The 26,397-nt window shown below is 42.0% G+C and overlaps 1 protein-coding gene across 1 annotated transcript in view; it reads right to left on the bottom strand.

The window, feature by feature from the left end:
- GLDN (gliomedin) overlaps positions 1-7,884 on the bottom strand; it is a 59,441-nt gene extending 51,557 nt beyond the window's left edge. Inside the window, exon 1 of the mRNA XM_040492688.1 lies at positions 7,269-7,884. Within this exon, the coding sequence (XP_040348622.1) occupies positions 7,269-7,631 (363 nt within the window). The 5' untranslated portion in view covers positions 7,632-7,884. The remainder of the gene's footprint in view (positions 1-7,268) is intronic.
- Positions 7,885-26,397: the final 18,513 nt, after the last annotated feature.

Genomic DNA, 26,397 nt, shown 5'->3' with positions numbered 1-26,397 from the left:
GGGCCGGGGGAGGAAAGAGGGTTCATACATTTTTTCCAATAGGTTGTAAACCTACCGTTAACTAGACAGCACAGCTTTTATTTGGTTATTTCCGAAAATGAATCATCTCCTTTACTTCTCACATTAAAAGACTTGCCCAAGGTGGCCCAGCTACAAGGCTGTGGGCCCAGAATGTGAATCTGTCTGACTCCCAGGGCCACACTGCTCACCACTACAACATACTCAGGGAAGCATGAGGGAGAGAGAATTTGGCTGGGAACCTGAAAGTGAGGAAGGAATCCCAGGTTACTCAAGTTGGGGTGGGCACACAGTGGCCAAAGGTGTAAGGAGTACCATGTGATGGTGAGTCTGGACTAGCTATAGAAAGATCCTGGGATGAGAGCAATGGCAAAGATAAATAATCTCTTAGCAACGGAAGACTCCTACTCTAAGAAGTTGTTCTGGAACTCACCCAGAAAGGTCCCTCTTCTCAAGCATCTCTCAGCCTGTGGTCTATTGGGCCACTAAATGACGGGCTGGTTTGGGGGCTCTGCCGTCTCTCCAGAGTGGAGTGGTACTATTCCAGGGGGGCATGTACCTTTCAGTTCCAAAGGAAAACAATTCATTTTATCTCTGGCATAGAGGCAATAAAGGTTGAAGGAAAGGCAGGAAACAGAGAGAGTGGGCAATATATTAGGCCCCATAAGTTCCATCCTGTTCAGACTATAGCCTGCTATAGCTTAGCAAGCTTGTAACTGCTGCCCTCACCTCTAACACTTTGGCTAGTAAGAGACTAAGAGCTTTTGAATAGCTCCAGGATCTGGGAGTGGTTCCAAATGGCTTAATGCCATTCATATGGTCAACACAACTGCCCTGTTCTCGGTGGGTCTAGATGCTCAGTCTTGGCCCACTTGGTTTTTACATATGTCCTTAGAGAATCGCGACAATTATGTATCTGCATTGAGTGTTTTATTTGCATGTGTGCAAAATGTGTTTTGACAAAGAAAGTGTCCGAAGGATGTAACTAAGGAGCTAGCTCTCACTTGTCTTCCTCAACATGCCATCATGAGTCAAGTTTACGGGTGTGTTTGCAGTACCAACTATGAGCATAGTTGTATTCCAACAAAACATTATTTATGACTAATGAAATTTGAATTTTACATAATGTTTGTGTCATGTAATATCATTATTGTTTTGATTTTTTTCCCCTAACCATTTATACATGTAAAAATCTTACTTTGTGGGCTGTACAAAATCAAGTAACAAACTTGATTTGGTTACAGGGCATAGTTTGTTGATCCCTAGTCTAAATCCTCAGTTTGTTTTTGTTTTCAAGTTTATTTATTTATTTTCAGAGAGAGAGAGAGTACGAGTAGAGGAGGGGCAAAGAGGGAGAGAGAGAGAGAATCTGAAGCAGGGTCTGCACTGTCAGCACAGAGCTCCATGAGGGGACTTGTGAACTCATGAACCGTGAGATCATGACCTGAGCCCAAGTCAAGAGTTAGAAGCTTAACCGACTGAGCCACCCAGGCGCCCCTAAATCCTCAGCTTTTATATCACCTGGAAGTGATTCACTCCAAGAAGTAGGAAAGGGAGGTAAACCCTGGCACAGCCAAGTTAGGGCCTTCAAGGAAATATAGCATCCAATCAAACAGGAGCTCTGACTGTAGGTAATGTGATGTCCCCCTATAAACAAGATAATGTATAGATCCATAAAAGCGTACCTTATTACAGTCATCACAAAAAGCTCTCATTGTCATAATAATGCATTACATAGCTTAACACCGCTGGCATCTCCTCCTTGAGAACTATCTTCCAAACTGGAGCACATGCTTTTGAAAAGCCACAGTGACGGGAAATCTCCATCCACTGAAGGTGGAGTTGATTTTTAGAAAGCCAAAAAACAGGGGTGCCTGGGTGGCACAGTCGGTTAAGCGTCCGACTTCAGCCAGGTCACGATCTCGCGGTCCGTGAGTTCGAGCCCCGCATCAGGCTCTGGGCTGATGGCTCGGAGCCTGGAGCCTGTTTCCGATTCTGTGTCTCCCTCTCTCTCTGCCCTTCCCCCGTTCATGTTCTGTCTCTCTCTGTCCCAAAAATAAATAAAAAACGTTGAAAAAAAAAAAAGAAAGCCAAAAAACAAAACAAAACTCAAACCAAACCAAACACACAAAGAAACCCATCTCCACTCAACCAACAATAACAGTGGCAGAGTTACCGCTATCCTTGCAGAACCAGGGTAGGAAATGAGTGGGGGAGGGGATGTGGTGGAGCGAAATAAAGCCATTTTTGTTTAAAACCACTCATGATTATAAGAAGAGACTGCTCAGAACTAAGCTCGGTAGTCCCAGCACGGCCCTTAACAATGTGAGTGTTGTTTGGCCAATGCACTCAGCCAGTTAAAAATATTTTTTTGGAATTTTTGTCAATATTTCAAAGCCAAGAGATTTCAAATAAAGAGTCAGATTTTTAAACTTCTCTTCAAAAAAAAAATCAACAATCTTGCTCTTGTACAGCAACAATCATTGAGAGCCTCCCTTTAGACACAGTGCATGAACTTCAGGCTGGCAAAGTCTCTGCCACACCCTATTGTCCCCCAGTCCAGGGTCAGCGGCCATGTAGCCTTGTGGTTATGGCCTTTTTACTCACAATTAGAGTAACACGATATACGGTTCAAATGTCAAAATAATACACAAAGCTATACAGTGAAAGTCTCATTCCCATTTTATCCCCACTCTCCCTAAGTAAGTACTTTTGTTAGTATCTTCACTTATTTTTCTGCTTCTTCCTTATACAAGGTAATACAATATATATTTTTCTCTGCCTTGATTTCTTCACTTAAAATATATCCCAAGGACTATTCCAATAATGGCACATAGAGAATTTCCTCATTCTCATTTTACAGCTACCTATTCCAGTGGGTGCATAGGTTAGTTTATTTAACTAGTTCCGTACTGATGGGCACAGGTTGTTAATAAAAATATTTTGCTTTTACAAATATTCCACACTGCGTATGTGCATATATCATTTCATAGGATATGAATATATCCTGAATATATAAAAAAATATATTTTTTTATATATTCAGGATAAATTCCCACAAGTGATATTTCTGGGTCACAGGGTAAACGTATTTGTAATGTTTTTAGGTATTGCCAAATTGCCTTCCATATGGGTTATACTAATTTGCAGTCCAAACAGCAATGCAAAAGCATGTCTATTTCTCTTCAGCTTCCCCAAGAGAATGTGTGGTCAGACGTTTGTAGTTTTGCCATTCTGACAGGTGAAAATTATGTTTCAGGACAGGTGTAATTTGTATTTTTAAGCTTAGACATCTTTTCTTACATGTTTACTGAGAAACATTTGTATTTCTTTTTCTGAGAACTGTGTTCCATTTTCCTATTGGATTCCTATGTTTGCTGATTTTCCTATTAAATTCTTGTGGTTTTTTTTCCTTATTAACTTATAGGAATGCTATATATATTCAGAAGATTAGCCTTATATCTATGGTATGAGCTGCAAATTTTTTTTTCCAGTTTGTCATTTATCTTTTACGTTTGTTTACGGGGTGCATGTGCTTGTTTTTGTTGTTGTGTGTGCTTTTTAAATGCAGTTATATTTGTTTACTATTTGCTTCTGGCTTTCTAGTTGTTTAAAAGAAAGATTTTCCCCATTCTAACATTAAAAATGAATTTACCCTTCTTTTCCTCTAGTAATTTTAGAGTTTCATTTTTTAAAAATGTAAATCTTCAACGATTTAGAGCTTCTTAGGGTGTTCATTGTGAGAAATAAAACCCTTTTCCTACTGGGGGCATGACCCTAGATTTTGGACAGGATGATGAAGCTACCAGAACACCAGTAAGTGTAAGACCTAGAGAATGGGATGAGAGAGCAGCCGATGGGGAAAGTGAGATGGGGGGCAGTGTGAAGTGGGGCGGGGACTAAACAGAGGCCGCATTTCCTGCATGAGTTCCTGGCAGATGGGTTCCCAATGCTGGTCTAGCTCAGTGGTACCCAGGCCCTTATGACTTTTCTCCAAAGTACCCAGTTGTTTTTAAGGATTTAATGCGTTTGGCTGTACCAAACTAACTGTTCTTAAGTAATGATTAGTTATGTTGCCCTTCCAACAACCAGTTTCTGGGCAGAATGTGCTAAGCAGGATTACCATGCTGAGCTGATATATACTCTCAGCCAAAAGCACAGAATTTGAAGTGCTAGTTAGCTTGAGGAGGCTCATCTTGGATAAATGAGCCTTTTTGAAATGCTGACATTAATCTGCCTACCACTTATTTTTTTGTTCCTAGATCTCTAAGGACATGGAACCTCAGTGGAGTGGGGTGGCAGGGCGGAGGGGAACCTCTGATCTCATCCTCATTCAAAACCTCCTGGTGCTGTATAAAAGGGTGGGGGAAGGTATAGATTTCAACCATAACATGTGTGCACAGTGACCTCCATGATGTATAAACAGTTCTCTTAGCAACTTAACGTTTTTTTAATAGTTTTTAATGTTTATTTTTGAGAGAGAGAGAGACAGAGCACGAGCAGGTGAAGGGCAGAGAGAGAAGGAGACACAGATTCCTAAGCTGGGTCCAGGGCTTTGAGCTGTCAGTACAGAGCCTGACATGGGGCTTGAACTTATGAACCGTGAGATCATGACCTGAGCTGAAGTCAGATGCTTACCAACTGAGCCACCCAGGCGCCTTTCTTAGCAACTTTTCTACTAGAGGTGCTTGTGAAAGTGCTTTTTAAAACACCGTTTCCTCATGTGAATAATTCTCTGTTCTGAGAAAGGCAGAGAGTAAAAATGAGAAAAATTTGCAAAGATGAATGATAAGAATATGGCTAGAATAAAGTAAAGGGCTTTCAGCAATAAAATTGTTCCTCTGCTTGAAGCAGAGACCTCAAAAGAGACCTGGTGGAAGTGAGATGCTTAATGCTGCTCACTGTCATCAGGAAGGTATGCCAATGTCCGGGCACCCCAGGCTGCACCTCTAACAATTAATTCAGAATCTCTGGTCGTGGGATCCAGGCATCAGTCATGCTTAAAGCTCCCTATGTGATTTCAATGTGCAACCATCACTCTAGAACCGTGGTATTCAAAGTGTGGTCCTCAAACCAGCAGCTTTGATATCAGCGGAAGCTTATGAGAAGTGCAGAATCTCAAGCCTGAAATTAGACCTTCTGAGTCAGAATCTGCATTTGAAAAAGATCATCAGGATATTCATGTGCATATTAAAGTAGAGAAGTGGTGTGGGCATCTGAGTGGCTCTTGATTTCAGCTCAGGTCTTGATCTCAAGGTTTGGTAGTGAGATGGAGCCCTGGCCCCTGGGCTCAGTGCTGAGAGCACACAGCCTACTTGTGATTCTCTCTCTCCCTCTTTCTCTGCCCCTCTCCTGCTCACTTATTTGTGCACGTGCAAGCATTTTCTCTCTTTCTCTCTCTCTCTCTCAAAATAAATAAGTAAACACTAAAAAATAAATAAATAAATAAATAAAGTAGAGAAGCAGTGATCTAACGCAGCTTTCTCAAAGTGGCCCCTGGGCCCCTGTATCAAACTCACAAGGGGGTGGGAAGGTGGGGGAATGGGAATCAGAGGACTTCTTAAGGAAGACAATTCTGGGGATGATAATTTTATAAGTATGAGGGTGGGACCCTGGAATCTGCATTTTCCTGTGCTTCCAGGTTGACCCCTAGACTACTGCTTGAGAACTACTCCCAACCAGAAAGTCAGCAATATGACAGTTGCTTCCTCCAGACCTGCATGGAAATATTCCTTCAATGACACTATAAGGTCAAAGCATACCCATTACACGTGGTGGATGAGTTGGTGATAATCTATGAATGCTTCTCAGCCTGACAAATGTGATGTTTCTGCCCTCTGACCTATAACAGAGAAGGTGGTAGTAGTTAAATCTGGCTTTCAGGCTAACACAGAAATGGATCTCTCCATCCCGTTGGGTTAGTGACTGAACAGGCTGCAATACAGAAGCTTCTAGATTAAAAATGTAAAATGTTGATGCTCAGATGCATCCTTCTTGAAGGGTTTCAAAAAACCCTCAAAATACATGGTAGGGAACCAAGGGAAAGAGTAAATTCCCCAAAGTGTGTCTATGTCTTCTTCATTTTAGAGAGGTCTTTTAAAAAATTTGCTTGGACCCAGATAGTTAAATGATGACATAGGTTTAAAAAAAGAAGACAACGAAGAAGAAACCAGGAATGGAAAAATTTGGTCTCTCTCAAAAGATGTATTGCAGTGTGTAATACTTCCATGTTGTAGTTGTAAAAGCATGTCTGCTCATATAAGATATTTAAAAGTTTCTATGATAACAGAAGCTTTAAGTGAGTTTATCTTCAAATACCTAGGATTCCGAAGTATGGCTCACTCTTGGGATGACAGAACTGAAATCTTTGTAATTATAAAATGAAACAAGACTCCTGTGGTTGTAAAGGATAATGAAATGGAATGGGGAACTGCAATGTGATCTGAATGTAATTGTTAGATAATTATTGAGTTGAAAACAGCAAAAGCAAAAAAACTTGAAACTGGAAAAAAAAGATTTTTGAGGCTTTGCTTTAAGTCCTTTTTTTTTTTTTAAGAGCAGAGTTTCTTAAATCTTTTTGGGGGAGTACAAATCGAATGAAAAGCTAATGAAATTAATCTAATACACTCTCCCTAGATGCATGACCCCTTGAGTGCACACTGGTAATTTCTGGACTTCCATAGACCCGCTGGAGCCCACATTAGAACCTCAGCTTTCACGGTGAATTTTAAGCAAATTTCTCTATATCAATCTTCCCATTTGGAATCGCTTTACCTAAGAGCAACTTTTTATGCATCAAGGTCCCAGGTGATTGATAAAATTAGAGTGGACTGTGTTCGCTTCAACCGATCTCGTGAGGATGGTCCGAGGCCAGGTGAAAAGCCAGACCACTAGATGAAGCCAGGAAAAGAATCCTTTTATTGAAGAAGCCTGAGCCCTCAGAAATGTCTTCCCCGTGCTGTGAAAAGTTTTGTTCGAAGTAAGGAAGGGAAAGTAGGCTCTTAAAAACACTGCCTGCGCCCCTCATTTATCTGCCGACTCAAAGAAGGATGAGGAACAGATGAGGAAACTGACCTCAGAGGGCTAAGGTGCTGGCCCAGGTGACATTCCCAGCCGTGCTCAAGCCCAGGGCCCTCTCGCGGCTCCTCGCCATCCATCCAGGGGAGCACAGGACCTCTGGGCCTCTCTCTCCCCGCGCTGCCCGCCGCCCACCCCGGCGGTGGCGCCACTGGGAGCCAAGCCCCCGCCTACCGGCACCATGGAGTAGGTCATCATCATCAGCATGTCGTGGCTCTCTGCGCGGATGTGCGGCGCGGGCTCCCCGCCGTGGCTGCGCTTATTGCGCGCGGCGCTTGCGGGGTCCGGGGGAGGAGCCGGCGCCTTGCGCCGAGCGCGACTCAACTCGGCCAGGAAGGAGCGCAGGGCGCTGTCCTCGCGCTGCTCCCGGCCCTGCTGAGCCTCCAGCGCCCGCACCGCCGCGCTCAGCCCGCGCCACTGGCACAGCGCGAACACCGTGCCAGCGGCATTGAGCGCCGAGAGCAGCGCCACCGCCGCCAGAGCGCCCCGCAGCCCCCAGCCGGCGTCCCCGCGACCTCGCTCCGCGCCCCTGGCCATGCTCTGCGCGCCTCGGGCCGGGCAGGAATCGCCGCGGCCCGCCGGGCGGCCTTTATATGCCTCGGGCAAGCCGTGGGCTGGTGGCAGCGCTGCCGCCGCCGTGAGTCACGCTGCCCTTTGCTCAGGCTGGCGGGGCGGGTTGGGGACAGTAGTGGTGGCGCCTGAGCAGCCCGGAGGGACAGGCGGGTGAGAGAGGGAGAGGAGCTAGTGGAGACTGCAGGCTGGCAGAAAAAGGGTGGGCAGGACTCATGCTCCTGGTGCCTGGCCAAGAAAACCAGCAAACCCAGGTCTCCCTCCTTTTCTCACTGCCCTGCCCGTGGGCACTGCTGTGGCCCAGGCTGGCAGAGCGAGGGTCAGACTGAGGAGGAGGACAGGAATTCTTAAGGCTGGAGAAGTCACTGGATTCCACCCCCTCCCCCCCCCCCTCACCACACTGACCTCTCTGGAGAAAAGGATCAGCATGCCCAGAAGCCAAGGCATGTGCCCATTGTCCCTAGGTTTGCTGCTGGGCAGCAAACCCAGGCTACCCATCATGTGGCCACTGAAGACCCCAGGAGATCTTTCCAAGGAAGGGGATAGATAGAAACAGGGAGACAGTTGGTACTGGAGGATTAAAAAAGCCACCCATCAAAACCAGAAAAGCCTTGCCTGCCTGAGATGAAGGAGCCTTCTGTGAAGGGAGACTTGGATATGACAGGCCAAGAACTGCCGTGAGACCCATACCCAGGAGGCAGCAGGGTGATGAGAAAAAAATTCAAGAATGGACATCAGGAGACCTGGTTCTAACTCCATTCTGCTACTGCTCAGCTGAGGGGCTTTGAGCATGCCCCAAGACCACTCTGCAATTGATTTTGAGGGGATTTCTGGCTGAAGAGTTGGGCTCTGGCCAGAGCCTTTCTGGACCTTACTCAGCCTGCCTTGCTTGAGGGGGCAGTTGCCTCATGCCTCCTAGTTACCCCTTCACAGTACCCTCCCTTTCCTATCACCTCAGTTGCCCGATGTACCTCAAGGTACAAGTGATAGAGGATGTATCACTATCCTCCAAATAGAGTCACTTCTCAGTCTCCTCAGAGGACCTCTTCACTCCCTTTCTCAGCTTTCCCCAGAATGGCTCTGCTTCCCTGGACAAATTTGCCTCCTGGAGGCCTTGGTGGTGTTGGAAGACCCCAATCAAAAGCCAGGATTGCTGTTTCCACAGCCCATTATTTCAGGGGAGGAGGTGGCCCCCTACCATTGAGCCAGCTAGAGCGCTCAAGGTTCTGTGTCAAGCTCTGGATTGAACTGGGACATTGACCAACTTGCATATTCTAAGGAGGGCATCCAGGATGAGGAGGAATTAGGAAAGCATGAAGTTCCAAGTGGTTCATGAAAGACCTCAACTATGGGGGCATGATATCCAGGAGGGGATGGAGGTGATACAGACTAATTTGTCCAGTTCCTCCCAACTCTAGCATACTGTATTTGAAGAATGTCACCTATCCTTATCTCATCTAGGCTTAGGATGCCAACTATCAGGCTTAAGACCAATGGAGAGAAGTCACAGAGAGACAGAGCTCAGACTCGGGCCTAGTAAGATCTTCATTTAAATAAATGGTCCATTTCCAGGCATCTCATTTCTTCTTTCCTTTTTTCCCTTCCCTTCCCTTCCCTTCCCTTCCCTTCCCTTCCCTTTCCTTTCCCTTCCAAGTGTGTGCAGGCAGGGAAAGGCACAAAGGGAGAGAGAGAAAAAAAAAATCTTAAGCAGTCTCTATACTTAGCACAGAGCCAGATATGGGGCTTGATCCCACAACCCTGGGATCATGACCTGAGCTGAAATCAAGAGTCAGACACTCAACCAACTGAGCCACCAGGCACCCCAGTAAGATCTTCATTTAATTCACTAAAAATTTACTGAGCACCTACTGTGTGTCAGGCATAGTGATGGGTATTAGAGGTGTAGAAATGAACAAGGCAAGCAGCTTGCAGTGAGTCCCATGGAGCCTCCTGAGCTTCTCTTTATCCTAACATTCATTATAGTTAGTTACTATTGCCTGACCATCTGTTGTCAATGCCCATCATCAATAACAGTATACAGCTCCTGAGATTAGGGGCCACATATTGTTTGACCTTATCTCCCCCAACACCTAGCACAGTCCTTGGCTTGAAATGGCCATTCATTAATTACCTGTTGAATGAGTGAACGAGCAAATGAATAAAGGCTGTAGAGTTATCACATGTCTGTGTAAAAAGATGTATGCCTAGTGGTGGTAGAGCTTAAGCACAAAACTCTGCTTGTGCCACTGAATTAGACCTACCTTCCTTGGAATGCTGTCTGTCCAGTGGTAGGGAGAGTGACTGTAGTCTGATACACATGCCCCCAAACCCTCTGGTTCAGAGACCATAGTCAGTAGAAGGAATGTAGTTCTGGTTCCATTTGGGACCAGCCAGGCTTTATCAGGCAACCTCAGGCCAAGATGCTACCCTTCTTGGGATGTAGGACTCAAAAAGTTTGTGACATGGACTTTAGGCTGGCTGGCTGGAGTATCTGAGATAATGCACTCAGAGAGAGCAAAGAGTGATAGCAAAGCAAAGGAAAGAGGAGATTCCTCTTCCACCCAACTGTTCTTCCAGTCTTCTCCCATCTGTGTAGGAATATAATATTTTATAAGAAAGAAGAAGGGTGCATCAAGTCTTTAGAGCATACAAGGCAGGTGTCCTCATTCACCACTCCTCCCAAGATGACTGTATCCAAGCAGCTGGCTTCACTCTGTACTCCTTCCCCTTTCTTCTCTGTCATCTCTCTACATCCTCATTCCACGACAGCTCCATACATTGACCTTCCTCCTTCTCTCTCTTATCTCAGTGAGCATTGTGCCTGGTTAAGGCCTAGTCCAGAACAATGTTCCTCATCAAGCCTTGCCTTCCATGCCAGCCTCAATTCTCCCTCTCCCTGAACTCTACAAGCCCCAGGAACTCAGAGGCTATGAGCATGGGCTTTGGAATCAGATAGAACTAAGTTTGAAACTCTTTAAAATTTTTTTCTTAATGTTTGTTTATTTTTGAGAGAGAGAGAGAGAGAGCATGAGCAGGGGAGGGGCAGAGAGAGAGGGACACACAGAATCCAAAGCAGGCTCCAGACTCTGAGCCATCAGCACAGAGCCCGATGAGGGGCTCGAACTCTTGGACCGTGAGATCATGACCTGAGCCAAAGTCAGACGCTCAACTGACTGAGCCACCCAAGTGCCCCTTGAAACTGCTTTTTAAATTTACAGCCTTGGGTATGTTACTCAGCTTTTCAAAGGAGAGTATAATCATATCTATCTCATAGCTAGCTCAGTGGTCATTAGTGCTATTGGCTGTGGGCTGTCTGAACTTTGCTAACACTTATGCTGTACCTTGTGTTGTTGACCAACATTATAGTTCTTCCAAATCTTCTTTTGTTGGGTTATAATATCCTTAAGAAAGGGATACCTTTTCACTATGACACAATAGGGCTTATGCCAAGTAGGAATATTTGATAAATAATTTGATTAGCTAATTACAGTTTTTCTGATGCTTTTTGAGGAATAAAACTTTTCAATTCATGATAAACTTGGCTTCTTTTCTGAACACAGTAGCCTTGAGATTATTTAGGGCCTTTCCATCTCTAGCTTCCTAAGCCTCCTATGGCTCTTTGAGGGGCAGATACATCTATGTAGACTGTCCTACCTAGTATTTCTCAGGATGGGCTGGTAGTTTTAGTAATAAGTAATTCTAAAAAAAAGAGTTAGCTATTAATCTGGCCTATTTTGTTGACATAGGGGTTCAAGATATAGTGAGGACACAGGGAGATATCTGACTTTCCTTTTCTGGAGACCAAAGAGGCCAAGAACATTGTGTGCTATCTTTACAATGAGAAGTACCTTTTCCATTAGAAGGCAGATGCTTTCATTTTCAAAGGTTAAATAGAATGGTCCTTAAAAAATGATTCCAGCTAGTAAACTTTAGGGCCCTGGAGAAAAATATCCAATTCAAGAATATACTCCAACTTTAATTCCACAGCATTTCCTCCTGTAAAGTGAATAATTTTCACTTACTCTAAGGCCTGGAAGTTGGGTATTTTGATCCTCTGTGATGAGGTTGGCAGGTATGCTGTGACTGCTGATGGTGCTGTGCTGCTTCCCCACCCCCATCCTGCCCTCTGGCCAGGGGTTAGGGAGAAAATCTCCATAATAGTTGCTACCAAACACATCTTCCACCCAACCATGTCTGGTTTTTAACTCTCCATTTCTACATTTTAACTGCACGAAACTTCAAGCCTCCCAACCAAAAACAAACAAACAAACAAACAAAAAACTCCAGAAATTTCTTTGTTCATTCACTCATTCATTTATTCATTTATTCAACAAATTGGGTGCTTCCTATCTGCCAGGAATTGTGCTAGGAGCTAAGAATAGGATGGAGAGCAAAACCAGACATCAGTCCTGCCTTCCTGAAGCCTGTGGTCTAAGTGGGGAGATGGAATTAGCCAAGTAATTTGCATGAGGATATAATTCTAAATGAGATAAAGAGATAGATGTCCTAAAGAAAGGAGTGTGATTCTGTGAGATCATATCACTGAGGAACCTATCCTAGATGTAGGGTGTGGGATCACCTAGTTAACTAGGTGTTGGTGTGGGTGGGAGAGTCATAGGCAGAGGGGATAGCATGTGTGAGATCCTATGACAGGAGGCAACATGGTTTATTTGAGGACCCACAAGAAGGCCAATGTGGCTGTAGCATAAAGAACATAAGGGGCAAGGAGGAAAAGGGAATGAAATAAGGCTGGAGACTAAGTTAGGGGCCAGACTCTGGGTGGGACCATGTAGGACTGAGGTTTTTATTTTAAGAACAATGGGAAGTTAGTTAGGGGTTTTAAGTGTGTGCAGGGGGTGGAGGGTTGGGTTGACAGATGACATATTTTCATTTTCAAGGATTACCTTTTATCGCCAGGATTTGCAGTGGCTTCTGTCACTACAGAAACTATCTCTGACCTCTACCAGGCTAAATCTCAACCTTCAAACCCATCTTTCCAAATGAAATAAGAAGACAATGAGTTCTAGAAAATGCTATTTTTCTCTTTCATTGCACATTTAAAGATAGTTGAAACATAGAACCATGACTAACATTTAGGTGATTTGGCTAATCTTGATACCAGCTGGGGTTATTTTATGATACCTAGCAGATATTTGCATTTTTTGAGAAGTCAGCCTTTGGTACTTCAAGGTGAGATCATCAAATCAGGTCATCTCTAGCACTGGGAATAAGAATACAAGATATTGCTTCCCTTATGAAATCCTGTTCTAAGTTAAGCAAGTAACAACAGATTTCCACCTATCATAAGTACAGTATCTGAGTCACCCAATCATTGTTAGACATGGATCTGTCTGAGGTTGTACAGCAGGGCTCTTTCAAATTGTCCCTCTACCCTTCCTGTATTTTCCTTATTTTCTTGGTTTTCAATATACATGCCCCTCCCCACCCCACCCATTCTGCCTTACTGGTACATCATAGCCGATTGTTATAGGTTGGGTTCTCTGGAACAGATGCTGAGATGGAATCCGGTGTGCAAGATGTTTATTAGGGATCAACATCTGTGAAGGAAAGAGAGGAAGTAGGATTGGGTAGAGGATGAAGTCCAACTCAATGCAGTCTTGCAAAGCCTCAGCCAACTGCATGGGGAGCTCTGAATCCAGTGTTGCCCAACACAGTGTCACTTGTCAGGCCAGAATAGGCTTAGATTTCACCCCAATGTCACCCAGTCATAGGGCAGATGTTGGCTGCCCCAGGAAGGGTGTGACCTTGGGCCAGGTGATTCTCAAAGCTGAGGCACACCCTGACCTCACTCCCTGCAGCTGGACAGCAAGTCCTTTCTTGAAAGGAGAAGTGGGGCGCATCTCCATGTCTACCACATCAGCCACCTGATGTGTATGGTGTAAGAATCCTGATTAGTGTCAAAGACAGGTCTGCAAGTCTAATAGTAGTGAACTTTAAATTGTAATCCTATCAGACAGTGGAGAGAAGCCTTCTTTTTCACCCAGAGTTATGGCCTTTTAGTAAATAAAAAAGCAATTGTTTTCAGAGACAGAATGAACTTATAAAGAAAAGCTCTACCAGTAGCTTCGAAATGGCTAAATCCATGGAAATAACTTAATACTGCAAAGCCCCACTTAAGAAACTTGAACCACTGTTTTTGAAAGGACAAAATAAAGCTTTACACAGTGTAGGGCACTTCAGTTTTCAAAGTACTTTCTCATGTCATTTGAGCCCTATAATAAGCTTGTGAAGTGAGCAGGGGAGATCTTATAACCATTTCACAGATGAGAAAGTGAGGCTCACGAAGTTTAAGTGACTTGCTCAAGATCACACTGTGGAAACCACACCAGCATTCATCCACACTCTCTTCATTGAAAGTGGGAACCTTCTTGACCCAAATCTAGGGCCAGTCAGGAATGCTCAAGATGATGGACAGGAAGTGGAAAAACAGGGCAGGGAAAGGATTCAAACTGATGAAATGGAAAAGGGCTTAGAGCGGCTTGGCTCCAAGACTTAAAAACAAAGGCGGGGCAAGCACTGATTGCTAGAATATGTAAACTATGCAAGAGAGAGAAAGCCAGTCCCCAGCCTAGCATTTTATGAAGGGTTCAGGGAGAACAATGATGTCAGAACGATTTCCTGGAGACCAGGTAGGGGAACTGTCATCCCTACATCTCAGAGATGAATATGGAACCTGAACAAAAGGTGAATTTGGGGATTGAGAGACCAAAGCTTCTCCTCCTTGAGGTCAGAAGCCAGAATGACAAGCAAGATTAGATGTGCCTCACCTTTCCAAAGTCTAAGTGAAAGAGACTAAAAGGGATTCCTGCAATGCCAAGTCTGGAGAGATGGCACTCCATTTGCAGAACCAGGGGACTGCAGGACTGTCCCCAGCCAGGGGGAATGCAGGTCAGACTACAGACTCTGAACTGAGATGACTTCTTTTTTAAGAGATGTGCATAACTGTGAGATATTAGGCTATATCTCTCCTACTCTTTACTTCCTCTCTCCCTCCCCACTCCTCCCCTCCCTTCCCCTCTCCTTCACCCACCCTTCCCTCCCTCCCTTCCTTCTTTCCTTCCCTTCTTTCTTCTTTCGTTTTAAAGTCTGACCAAGTTATTAGGAATGAATTATTCTCACATGTCATTTTGCCCTGTTTCTTTTTTAAAAAATTTATGTTATTGTGGTAAGAACACTTACACAAGATCTCCTCTCTTAGCAAATTTTTAGTTGTATGATACAGTATTGTTGCATATAGGTACAATGTTGTATGGCAGATCTCTAAAACTTACTCATCTTGCTTAAATAAAACATTATGTCCTTTCATTAGTGACTTCCCATTTCCTCCTTACCTCACTCCCCAACAACTATTAATTCCAGTCTTTGATTCTATGAATTTGAATGTTTTAGATACCTCATATTAGTAAAATCATGTGGTATTTGTCTTTCTATGATGGGCTTACTTAGCATAATGTCTTCAAGGCTCATCCATGTTGTCTCATATTGCAGAATTTCTTTTTTAAGGATAAGTAATATTCCAGGTATGTATATGCCACATTTTCTTTTCCCATCTGTCAATGGATATTTAAGTTGTTTCCACATCTTGGCTATTGTGAATAGTGCTGCGATGAACGCTGGAATGCAGATATCTCTTCAAGATCCTGATTTAAATTCTTTTGCATAAATACCCAGAGTGGGATTGCTGGATCATGTGATAGTTCTATTTTTAATTTTTTGAGGAAACTCCATACTCTTTTCCATAGCAGCTGCACCATCTGACAGTTCCAACGACAGTGTCCAATTTCTCTATGACACTTGTTGTCTTCTGTTTTGTTTCGGTAATAGTCATTCTGATAGGTGTGAGGGTAATATCTCATTGTTTTGGTTTGCCCTTCCCTGATGATTAGTGATGTTGAGCATTTTTTTATATGCCTATTGGCCATTTGTGTGGCTTCTTTGGGGGAAATATCTACTCAAGTACTTAGCCCATTTTTAATTGGGTTATGGTTATTAGGATTTTTGTTTGTTTTTGCAACTGAGTTATATGGGTTCTTTATATATTTTGGAGGCCAACCCTTTATCAGATATATGGTTTGAAAATATTTTTCCCCATTTCATATGTTGCCTTTTCAGTCTGTTGATTTTTTTTTTTTTCTGTGAGGAAGCTTTTTAGTTTGATGTAGTCCCACTTGTCTATTTTTGCTTTTGCTGCCTGCTTTTGTGTCAGATCATGAAATTATTACCAAGACCACTGTCATGAAGCTTTTTCACTATTTCTTCTAGGAGTTCTACAGTTTCAGGTCTTAAATTTAAGTCTTTAATCCATTTTGAGTTGATTTTTGTGTATGGTGTAAGATAAGAATCCAGTTTCATTCCTCTGTATATTTACATCCAGTTTTCTCAACACTGTTTGTTGAAGAGATTATTCTTTTCCCATTGCATATTCTTGTCACACTTGTTAATTACATATGCATGGATTTATTTCTGTGTTCTCTATTTTGTTCCATTTGTCTATACGTCTTTCCTTATGCCAGTACTATGCTGTTTTGATTATTTGATTATTTTGATCTGGAAACAATCATGTGATTTTTATCCTTTATTCTGTTAACATGAGGTATCTCACTAATTGAATTTTATATGTTGAAACATCCTTATATCCCAGGGATAAATTCCACCTGGCTTTGGTGTATGATCCTTTTAATGTGCTGCTGGATTCAATTTGTAAGTATTTCACTGAACATTTTTGCATCTTTATTCATCAGGGATATTGCCCTACAATTTTATTTTTTCATATATGGTGTCTTTGCTTTTGGTATCAGGGTTATGCTGCCCATAAAATGAGTGTGAAAGTGTTCCTTTCTTTTCAATCTTTTCTAAAAGTTTGAGGATTGGCATTAATTCTTTAAATGTTTTGTAGAATTCACCAGTGAAGTCATCTGGTCCTGGGCTTTTGTTTATTAGGAGGTTTTTAATTACTGATTCAACCTGAATGCTAATTATAGGTCTGTTTAGATTTTCTATATCTTTATGATTCAGTCTTGGTAGGTTGTATGTTTCTAGGAATTTATCCATTTCTTCTAGGTTATTCAATTTGTTGTTGCATGATTGTTCATAGTAGCCTGTTATGATCCTCTTTTATTTCTGTGGCATCAGAGGTAATGTCTCCTCTTTCATTACTGATTTTATTTATTTTAGCCTTCTTTTTTCCTTAGTCTATCTAAGGATTATTCAATTTCGTTTATCTTTGGTTCTTGAAAGAACCATTTCTTGGTTTCATTTTGTTGTTGTTATTGTTGTTGTTTTTGTTTTGATGTGGGGGGGGCAGAGGGATAAGGAGAGACAGAACCCCAAGCAGGCTCCACGCCAAGCACAGAGCCCAACATGGGACTGAACTCACAACTGTGAGATCATGATGTGAGTCCAAATCAAGAGTTGGAGTGTAACCAACTGAGCCAGCCAGGCACCCCAGTTTTTGTTTTTGATTTAATATAATTTAATTTTTTAACTTATTTAATTTGAGAGAGACAGAGACAGTGTGAGTGAGGGAGGGATACAGAGAGAGAGAGAGGGAGAAGGAGAGAGAGAGAGAGAGAGAGAGAGAGAGAACGAGAGAGAGAGAATCCCAAGCAGGCTCTGCATTGTCAGCACAGAGCCTGATCCAGGGCTCAGATCCATGAAACTGTGAGACCACGACATGAGCCAAAACCAAAAATCAGATGCTTAACTGAATGAGCCACCCAGGAAAACCTGTTTTGTTTTTGTTTTTTAAATTAATTTCTTATTCTGTTTCATTGATTTTTGCGCCAATCTTTTGTTATTTCCTTGCTAATTTTTGGCTGAGTTTGTTCTTTTTCTAGCTCCTTGAGGTGTAAAGTTAGGTTGTTTATTTGAGATCTTTATTCTCTCTATCCCTTCTTCTTTTTACTCTCAACAAATTTCCCTTTTAGTACTGCTTTTGCTACATATCATAAATCTTGGTGAGTCATAGGTTTTTTGTTGTTGGTGGTGGTGGTTTGACCTGATGTATTTTCTAATTTCCTTTTGATTTCTTCTTTGAACCAATTTTTGTTCAAGAATATGTTGCTTAGGGGTGTCTGAGTGGTGTTCAACTTTGAAGCACTTTGGAGGATCCAACTTAGCTCAGATCATGATCTCCTGGTTCACGGGTTTGGGCTCCACATCAGGTTCTCTTCTGACAGCTCAGATCCTGGAGGCTGCTTCAGCTCCTGTGTCTCCCTCTCTCTCTGCCCCTACCCTGCTCACACTCTGCCCTCTCTCTCAAAAATAATAAATAAACATTAACAAAAGAGTATGTTATTTAATTTCCATGTATCTGTGAATTTCACAGATTCCTTTTGGTATTGATTTCTAGATTCATTTCATAAAAGATACTTGGTATGATTTCAGTCTTCTTAAACTTGCTAAGCCTGGTTTTGTAACCTAACATGCGATCTATCCTGGAGAAAATTCCATGTGTACTTGAGAAGAATGTATGTTCTCCTGCTGTTGGTTAGATATGCCTCTTAGGTTCATTTGGTCCACAGTGTTGTACAAATCCTGTGTTTCCTTATTGGTCTTCTGTCTGAATGTTCTATTCATTATTAAAAGTGAAGTATTGAAGTCTCCTGCTATTATTGTATTGCTATCTATTTCTCCCTACAGTTCTGTCAATGTTTGCCTTATATACTGAAGTGTTCTAATATTGGGTGCAATTATACATTTATAATTGTCATATCTTCCTAGTAAATTGACCCTTTTATCCTCATATAATGCTCTTCTTTGTTTCTTCTAATAGTTTTTGACGCAAAGTTTATTTTGTGTGGTATATCTATAGCCACCTCTGTTCTCTCTTGGTTACCATATGTATGGACTCTCTTTTCCCATCTCTTCACTTTCAGCCTATGTATGTACTTAAATTTAAGTTGAGTTTCTTATAGATAGCATATTGTTGCGTCTTTTTTTCTTATCTATCCAGCCACTTTATGTCTTTTGATTGGGGAGTTTAATTCATTCACATTTAAATTACTTGTAGGCAAGGATTTAATATTGCCATTTTGTTTTCTGTTAGTCTTGTAATTCTTTTTGTGTCTTTCCCTCTCTTGCTGTCTTATTTTGTATTTTGTTGATTTTTTGGTATTGATATTTAAAAAAAAATTTTTTTAACGTTTATTTACTTTTTTTTTTCAACGTTTATTTTATTTTTGGGACAGAGAGAGACAGAGCATGAACGGGCGAGGGGCAGAGAGAGAGGGAGACACAGAATCGGAAACAGGCTCCAGGCTCTGAGCCATCAGCCCAGAGCCCGACGCGGGGCTCGAACTCACGGACCGCGAGATCGTGACCTGGCTGAAGTTGGACGCTTAACCAACTGCGCCACCCAGGCGCCCCACGTTTATTTACTTTTGAGAGAGAGACAGAGAGACAGAGGTATGAGCAGGGGAGGGGCACAGAGAGGGAGACACAATCTGAAGCAGGCTCCAGGTGCTGAGCTGTCAGCACAGAGTCTGACATCAGGCTCAAACTCATACGCTGCAAGATCATGACCTGAGATGAAGTTGGATGCCTAACAGACTGAGCCACCCAGGCACCCCATAGTATTGATATTTTTAAAATTCTTTTCTTTTTCTTTTGTGTAATTTCTATAGATATTTTTGGTGTTGGTGGTTACTTTGGGCTTATGTAAAATATCTCATAATTATAAAAATCTATTTTAAGCTCATAAAAAGTCTATTTTAAGTTGTTCAATCACATATAAAAACTTTACGCTATAACTTCTCTCTTCACATTCTTTTTTTAATTTTTATTTTTATTTTATTATTTTTTTTTACTTTATAAAACTCAATTTTTATTTGAACACCCATGTTTCCCACAGAGGTAGTAGGAAACTTAAACTCAGTCCTATTCATAATTTTCTTTCTCCTTGTGGGGCTCTGAGAGTGCCCTGGAATTCAGGAGTTGGACCTCTCCAATCTTCAAGCATCTCTTCACATTCTTTGTTGTTGTCACAATTATATCTATTCATACTGTTTCTCTTTTAATGAATTGTTAGTTATAGTTAATACTTTTGTCTTTTTTATACTAGGATTAAAACTAATTTACCTACTACCATTACAGTAACACAGTATTCTGTATTTGCATATATATTTACCTTTACTAACACATTTTATACTTTCTTATGCTATTGTGCTGATGTCTGGTGCCTTTTCATTTCAACTTGAAGAACTTCCTTTAGTATTTCTTGTAAGGAGGTCTAATGGTGATGAACTCCCTTTACCTTTTGTCTGAAAGTCTTTATCTCGGCTTCATTTTGCAGGATAGTTTTGTTGGGTACAGTATTCTTGGTTGCTAGTTTTTTTTCCCCTTGAGTACTTAAAATTTATCATACCACTTCTTTCTAACCTGCAAGGTTTCTGCTAAGAAATCACTGATAGCCTTATGACTATCTTATGAATATGATAGTCTTGGAATTTTGACAATTTGATTATAATATGTCTCAGTGTGATCTTTTTTTTTTTTTTTTTTTTTTTTGCTTCTTCTTTTTTGATCTTTTTTGGGCTTCTTGGACTTGGATATCCATTTCCTTACCCAGACCTGGGGAGAAAAGTTCAGCTGTTATTTCTTTGAATAAGCTTCTTGGTCCTTTGTCTCTTTTCTCCTTCTGGAATTCCCCCAATGTGTATGTCAGCTTGTTTGGTGATGTCTCATAAGTCCCTTAAGCTTTCTACACTCTTTAATTCTTCCCCCCACCCCCCTTTTCTCCTCTGACTGAATTATTTCCTATGACTTATCTTAAGATTCACTGATCCTTTCTTCTATTTGATCTAGTCTGTTTTTGAATCAGCTCTAGTGAATTTTTAAGTTTAGCTGTTGTGTTCTTCAGCTGCATAATTTCTATTTGTCCTTTTTTATATTTTCTATTTCTTTATTGAAATTATCACTTTATTCATATTCTCCTGGCCTCAGTGTGCATTTTTATGACAAGTTATTTTGAATTCTCTGTCAGGCATAGCATATAACTCTATTTCATTAGGATTGTTTTGTGAAGATTTATTGTGTTCCTTTGTGACATCTTTGCCTGATCCTTCACTTTCCTTGATGCTGGGTTGGTCTGCAGTAGACAAAACAGCCACCTCTCCCAGACTGGCTGTGTACAGGAGAAGACCCACAACAATCAGCCTTGCCAGAGATTCTAGGGACCTCCCAATCTTTTGTGCTAATCTAACCCACTTTCTATGTTCTTTGCAGCTCCTAGATGTCTAGAGTATGCTGGGTCCTATCAGTGCACTGGAACAAGTGAGATTGAAGCCATCAAAGCCAAAGTTGGGACCATCTGTCCAATTTTTCCTTCCTCAGGGAGAATCTTGGAACTGTCTATCTATCTATTTATCTATCGATCGATCTATCTATCTCTGCTTGTTCTGTGCTGAACCAGGAAGGTATACTATGGTGACTGTCAACCCAAATCTCTGTAGCTGTTCTCACTAGCCCCCAGGCAGTCAGATTATGTCAGGTCATATCAGCACTCCAAGACAGGCAAGTTAGAACCAGTCCTTTGGGAAGCTCCCAGAAAAGTTGTGGTGTTGGAAGCCTGAACCAGCTCTTTCCCTTGCCAAGGAGAAGCAGGCAGCTATGGTTTAGCTTGCTTTCTCTGTGTTGAGCAGAGGGGGAGATGCCATGGGATTTCCCAGTCCAAGTCATTGTCTCTGTTCCCCCTTTGAGTGGCTAGACTGTGTTGGGCTCATAAGAGCCCCAAGACTGGCAAGACAGAAGCCAATTCTCTGGGGAGCCCTTTTTGGAAAAGTTGGACCATGGGATGAATAAACTAACTCTTTCCCTCCCTGTGAAAACCTAGGACCTAGGGAGTCTCTTCCTGATCATAAGGTACTGTGCTGAGGGTAGGAATTCTGGAAAAAATTATGTCCTGAATTTCCCTCCTGGCTACAGTGACCCTGGCTTCATGTTTGCCTGGGGTGCAAAACCTTTCAATTAGTTTCTGAACTTCTCACAAAAGGAACTTGTCTGTGAATTGTTGCTGAATAAATGTGTTTGTGGATAAAGAAGGTCTTCCCACTCTGCCATCTTGCTCATGTCACTCTGGGATATGTTCTTGAATGGAATGTGTGTTGCTTTCTTAAAGCTGTGCATGTAAGCACATAGTCTTCAAACTTCCCCTTCTTCTGTGATCAGAAGAAGACCCCAGTATCTTGGCACCAGTAGGTATCCTGGCAAAGAGACCCAGCTGGATGTCTTTGAGGGAGAGGGATTGTACAGGTTCCCTGTGCTCTACCTCCATTCCCAAGACTGGGCAATATAAGAAAACTGGGAAATGAGAGTCTTCCTCCTGGGGCCATGGCTGGGGTAAAACTACCCACCACTTGTGGGTCTGCCCCTCTTAAAGCACCCCAGTGATTGGCACTGATCCCAGAGAGCAGAAAACATTACTATGATACCTAAGGAGCTCAGCAATACTCTTAGAAAAGAGGCTTGCATACAACCAAGCCACTAGAGAACAATAACTTTAAAAATAATAATAACATTAGAATGTAAAGATTTCAGTAGAGCACCAAAAAAAAAAAAAAAAAAAAAACACACACACACACACACACACACAAAAAACACAAAAACTTTCTGAAGCCAAAAGACAAGATCTGCAAATTAAGTAGATAGAAAAGAGAGATAATACTTAAGTAGTAGAAAATAAATTCCCCAAGCTAAAAAAAGACCCAAGTCTGCTGATTGGAAGATTTTGGCAAGTTCTGGGCAAGACAAATGAGTCATAGCTTGGTAAATGCCTGAAGTCTAAGGATAAAAAGAAAATCTTACAATTTTCCAGAAAGAAAGTACAAGTTACTTACAGAGGAAGAAGGATCATGGGGGCATCAACTTTCTCTTTTGTAACACTTGAAGCAGAGAAGATTGAGGTGAATCATGTGAAGATTACTAAGGAAAAAAATAGTTCATACCAAAAATCCTGTAGCAAGACATTGGTCCCCTGTCAGAGTTAACGAAATACATTTGAGGATATGCAAAGATTCAAAGGATATGTCACCCACATCTTCCATCAGTAAAAAAGATATTAATAAAAGGTCTAACCAAATAATAAATGAATCAGTTTAAAGGCTTCAAGATGGAGGGAGGATAAAAAGGAAACAAACTGTGATGAGCAAGAATCTTACAATATATAACTAGTTACACTCATATGGATAATAATAGACTATTTGGGGATGTGTAATAGAAGCACTCAAAATAGAAAAGACATATTTGAAGGGAAATGTTAATAATAGCCTGGAACTAAAAGTACTAAAGAAGAAAGAGGGGAAGGAAAACTTTACCACAGGTCTCATTTCTAAAGGATTCATCCTTCAGAGGAAAAAGAACAGCGTTTTGGGGGGGAAACAGTTGGACTCTTATCTTCATATAATGGAAGATATCCATTTTGTCACCCTATGTAGAGATCCCAGATTAACAAGGAAAATAAAAGAATTGAATAGCAACTCTAACTAATTAATACAAAGGGAGTGGGGGGTGAAATAAGTAATAAACAAAATAGAAGAAACAAGTCACTGAGGACTTGTTTGCTAAATACAGTGCATACTTTTCAGTGTGAAGGTCAATCTTACTTGACCTCTCTGCAACCTTTGGTGGTCTTCACCACTCCCTCCTTCTTGCCATTCCTTCCCATCCTGGCTTCCTTGACATTATTTTCTCCTATGTTCTCTCCTATTTTTTTGACCATTCCTTCTTAGGCTCCTTCAACTGTTCTTTAATCTCTATTCACCTTGATTGCTAGTGTTCTCCAGGGTTTTGCCCTACTTCCTCTGTACAGACTCTCCCTTGGTGATTTAACCTACTTCCAAAGCTTCTGACCATCACCTAACATAGATGACTTCCAAAATTTCTCGGCAGACAGGGCTTCTCTTCTGAGTGCTAGACCCACAGGGCCAACTACCAGTGGTGTGGTTCCATTTGGAGACCCACAGGGACCTCAAACTTGGCACATCCAAACTTTCCCCAAGTCTCCTGTTCTCGTATTCCCTAAAAACAAAACAAAACAAAAACCTTTATGAAGTCAGTGGAAGAAAGTACCATATCACTTAATTTTTTTAATGTATATTTACTTTGAGAGAAATAGAAGCAGAGAGAGAAGAAGAGAGAGAATCCCAAGCAGACTCTGCTGTCAGCATAGAGCCCAATGCAGGACTCGAACCCACAAACCATGAGATCATGACCTGAGCCAAAGTCAGATGCTTAACCATCTGAGTCACCTAGACACCCCATATCAATTTACTTTTTATTGCTTTATTAGTTATAGCAAGATTTTTTCATGTTTTGTCGATCAGTTGTGTGTGTGTGTGTGTGTGTGTGTGTGTGTGTGTGTGTGTGTGCAAAATCTTTGCTTTATATTCTTTATACCCCTTCCTTCCTCTCTGACTTGTGCCTTAACTTGGGTCCTGATAAACACCTCAATCAAATTACTGCAACACTTTCCTGAGTGTTCCTCCTGCTCCTGGTCTGCTAGTTTAGGCAACCAGACTAAATTCTTCAGTCTGAGTGATATATTTATTAGACAACTCTGACTGTGCCACTCTCCTGCTTAAAATATTTCAATGGCTTCCTGTTGCCTTTGGAATGAAAACCAGGCACGCTAGCATGGCCCACACAGCGCCTCCATGATCCAACTCCTGCATTCTCTTTCTAGCCTAGTTCTTGCCACTCCACACTTCTACCTTATATCCTTTCTTCTAGCTTCTGGGAGGCGCCTCTCCTCTGTTTCATGCTATTACAGTACTCATCTCTGCCTTTTGTGCCCTTTCCCCCTTCTCCCTCTGGTTAATTTTCACTCATTCTTCAAAACCCACCTCTGGTGTTCCCTCTGGTGAGCCTTCCTCACTCCTGACCCCACCTCTCTGGAAGGGTTAGCTGCCCCAACTAGGAGCCCCCCCTGCAATTGTGTTTAGATATCCTGGTGGTACAGCCCATTGTTTTATAATTGCCTTTTCATTTGTCTGTCTTCTTGCCAGTCTGTGAGCTCCTTGAGTATAGGTCTACATCTTCCTCATCATTATAGTCTCAGAACTTAAAGCAAACCTAGCATACAGTAAACAGTCAATACATTTTTGAATGATTGAAGTTGTGATAAAATGAAGCACTCTTGCTATACTTTCTGAGACTCCTTTCCTGACCATAGAATTCATTCATTTATTTAGAAGGGGGAGTAATCAAAGTAATCGAAATGCCTCCATCCCCTCTGCTCAGTGAGAGAGGGTGCCTCCTTGAGAAACTTTCTCCACCCCGGGTAGTGTTTGAAGAAGGTTCCCTATATCTGCTTACTTTGTAAAATTTCCATCTTTGGGCCCTGGCCTTGTTGACCTTCCTGTTACACTTCTTTGGGAGCACTGTTAATACCATGTCTTCCCCTAAAAGCCCTCCCTCCCTGTTTCATAAGAGGACCCAAGCCTGAATGTCCAAGCAGACACTGGACAGGTTCCAGTCAGCTCTAAAGGGTGCCTTGTTGGAGTCCTCTCCCCTTTCTGTTTGCCATTGCTTGATTCATGCTGAGTTTCAGGTGGGGTCCTATGAGCTGCAGTTGGGCCTCCTGATATAGTGCTTCAGACTGTTTTATGGTGGACCCTCCTGGAGTGGGGGACCAGAGGGCAGAAGGCAGTACAAGGCAAGGACATTGTTCAGGCTTGAACAGGAATGTATTAGTCAGAACTCTTCAGAGAAACAGAAGTACCCCATCCTATTGGCTGTATACACACACACACACACACACACACACACACACACACACACACACACATATATATATGATGTATATATAGACAGGTTTTATATGCACTTATATATGTAAATTATATATTATATATATAAATATTGTATATATTATAAAGAAATATATACTACATAATATATATGCTATTTATATTATACATAATATATGTATATATATATAGTTTATATATATACTATAAGGAATTGGGTTAAGGTGATTATGGAGGCTGACAAGATGTGCAGCATGAGTTGGCAAGGTGGAGACTTAGGAGATCTGATGATGTGGTTCCAGTGAAGTAGCTAGTAGTCTTGAGACTCAGAAAGAGCCAGTGTTTCAGTTTGAGTCCTAAGGCAGGAAAAAGTTGATGTCCCAGTCTAAGGCAATCAGGCAGGAGGAATTCTCTCTTACTCTCCCTAGAGTAAGAGAGAAGGCCTACTCAGGCCTTCAACTAATTGGATGAGAACCACCCACATTGGAAGGGGCAATTTGCCTTACTCAGTCTATGAATTTAAATGCTAATCCCATCCCAAAACACACTCACAGAAATACTCAGAATGTTTGACCAAATATCTGGGCACCCCATGGCACACAAGCTGGCACATAAAATTAACCATTTCAGAAGGCAATAGAGTGAGAAGGTGGTCCCTACCTCGAGCAGTTGGAAGAAACAGATAACCTACACACACACAAACACATGCGTGCACACACACGCATGCACACACACACACCTGCCCCGTAACTAGGCTTCTCAGAAAGGGTAGTTTGACTTCCTAATAGGTAATTTTGGGAATTTATGGAGGCATTTGTCACTATCACAATTTGTCACAATGATGGGAGTGGGAGTGCCACTGGATGGGGGTGTCAGATGTTCTGCCATGGTCGGGATACTCTATACCGCAAGGTACTGTCAACATGAATTTCAAATGTCCCACTAGATGTTTATGTCCATGAAAACCC

This window comes from Herpailurus yagouaroundi, unplaced genomic scaffold, assembly GCF_014898765.1.
Source record: "Herpailurus yagouaroundi ecotype Mexico unplaced genomic scaffold, PumYag 184, whole genome shotgun sequence".
NCBI classification, from domain to species: Eukaryota; Metazoa; Chordata; class Mammalia; order Carnivora; family Felidae; genus Herpailurus; species Herpailurus yagouaroundi.
This window is presented reverse-complemented; position numbering and strand designations above follow the sequence as displayed.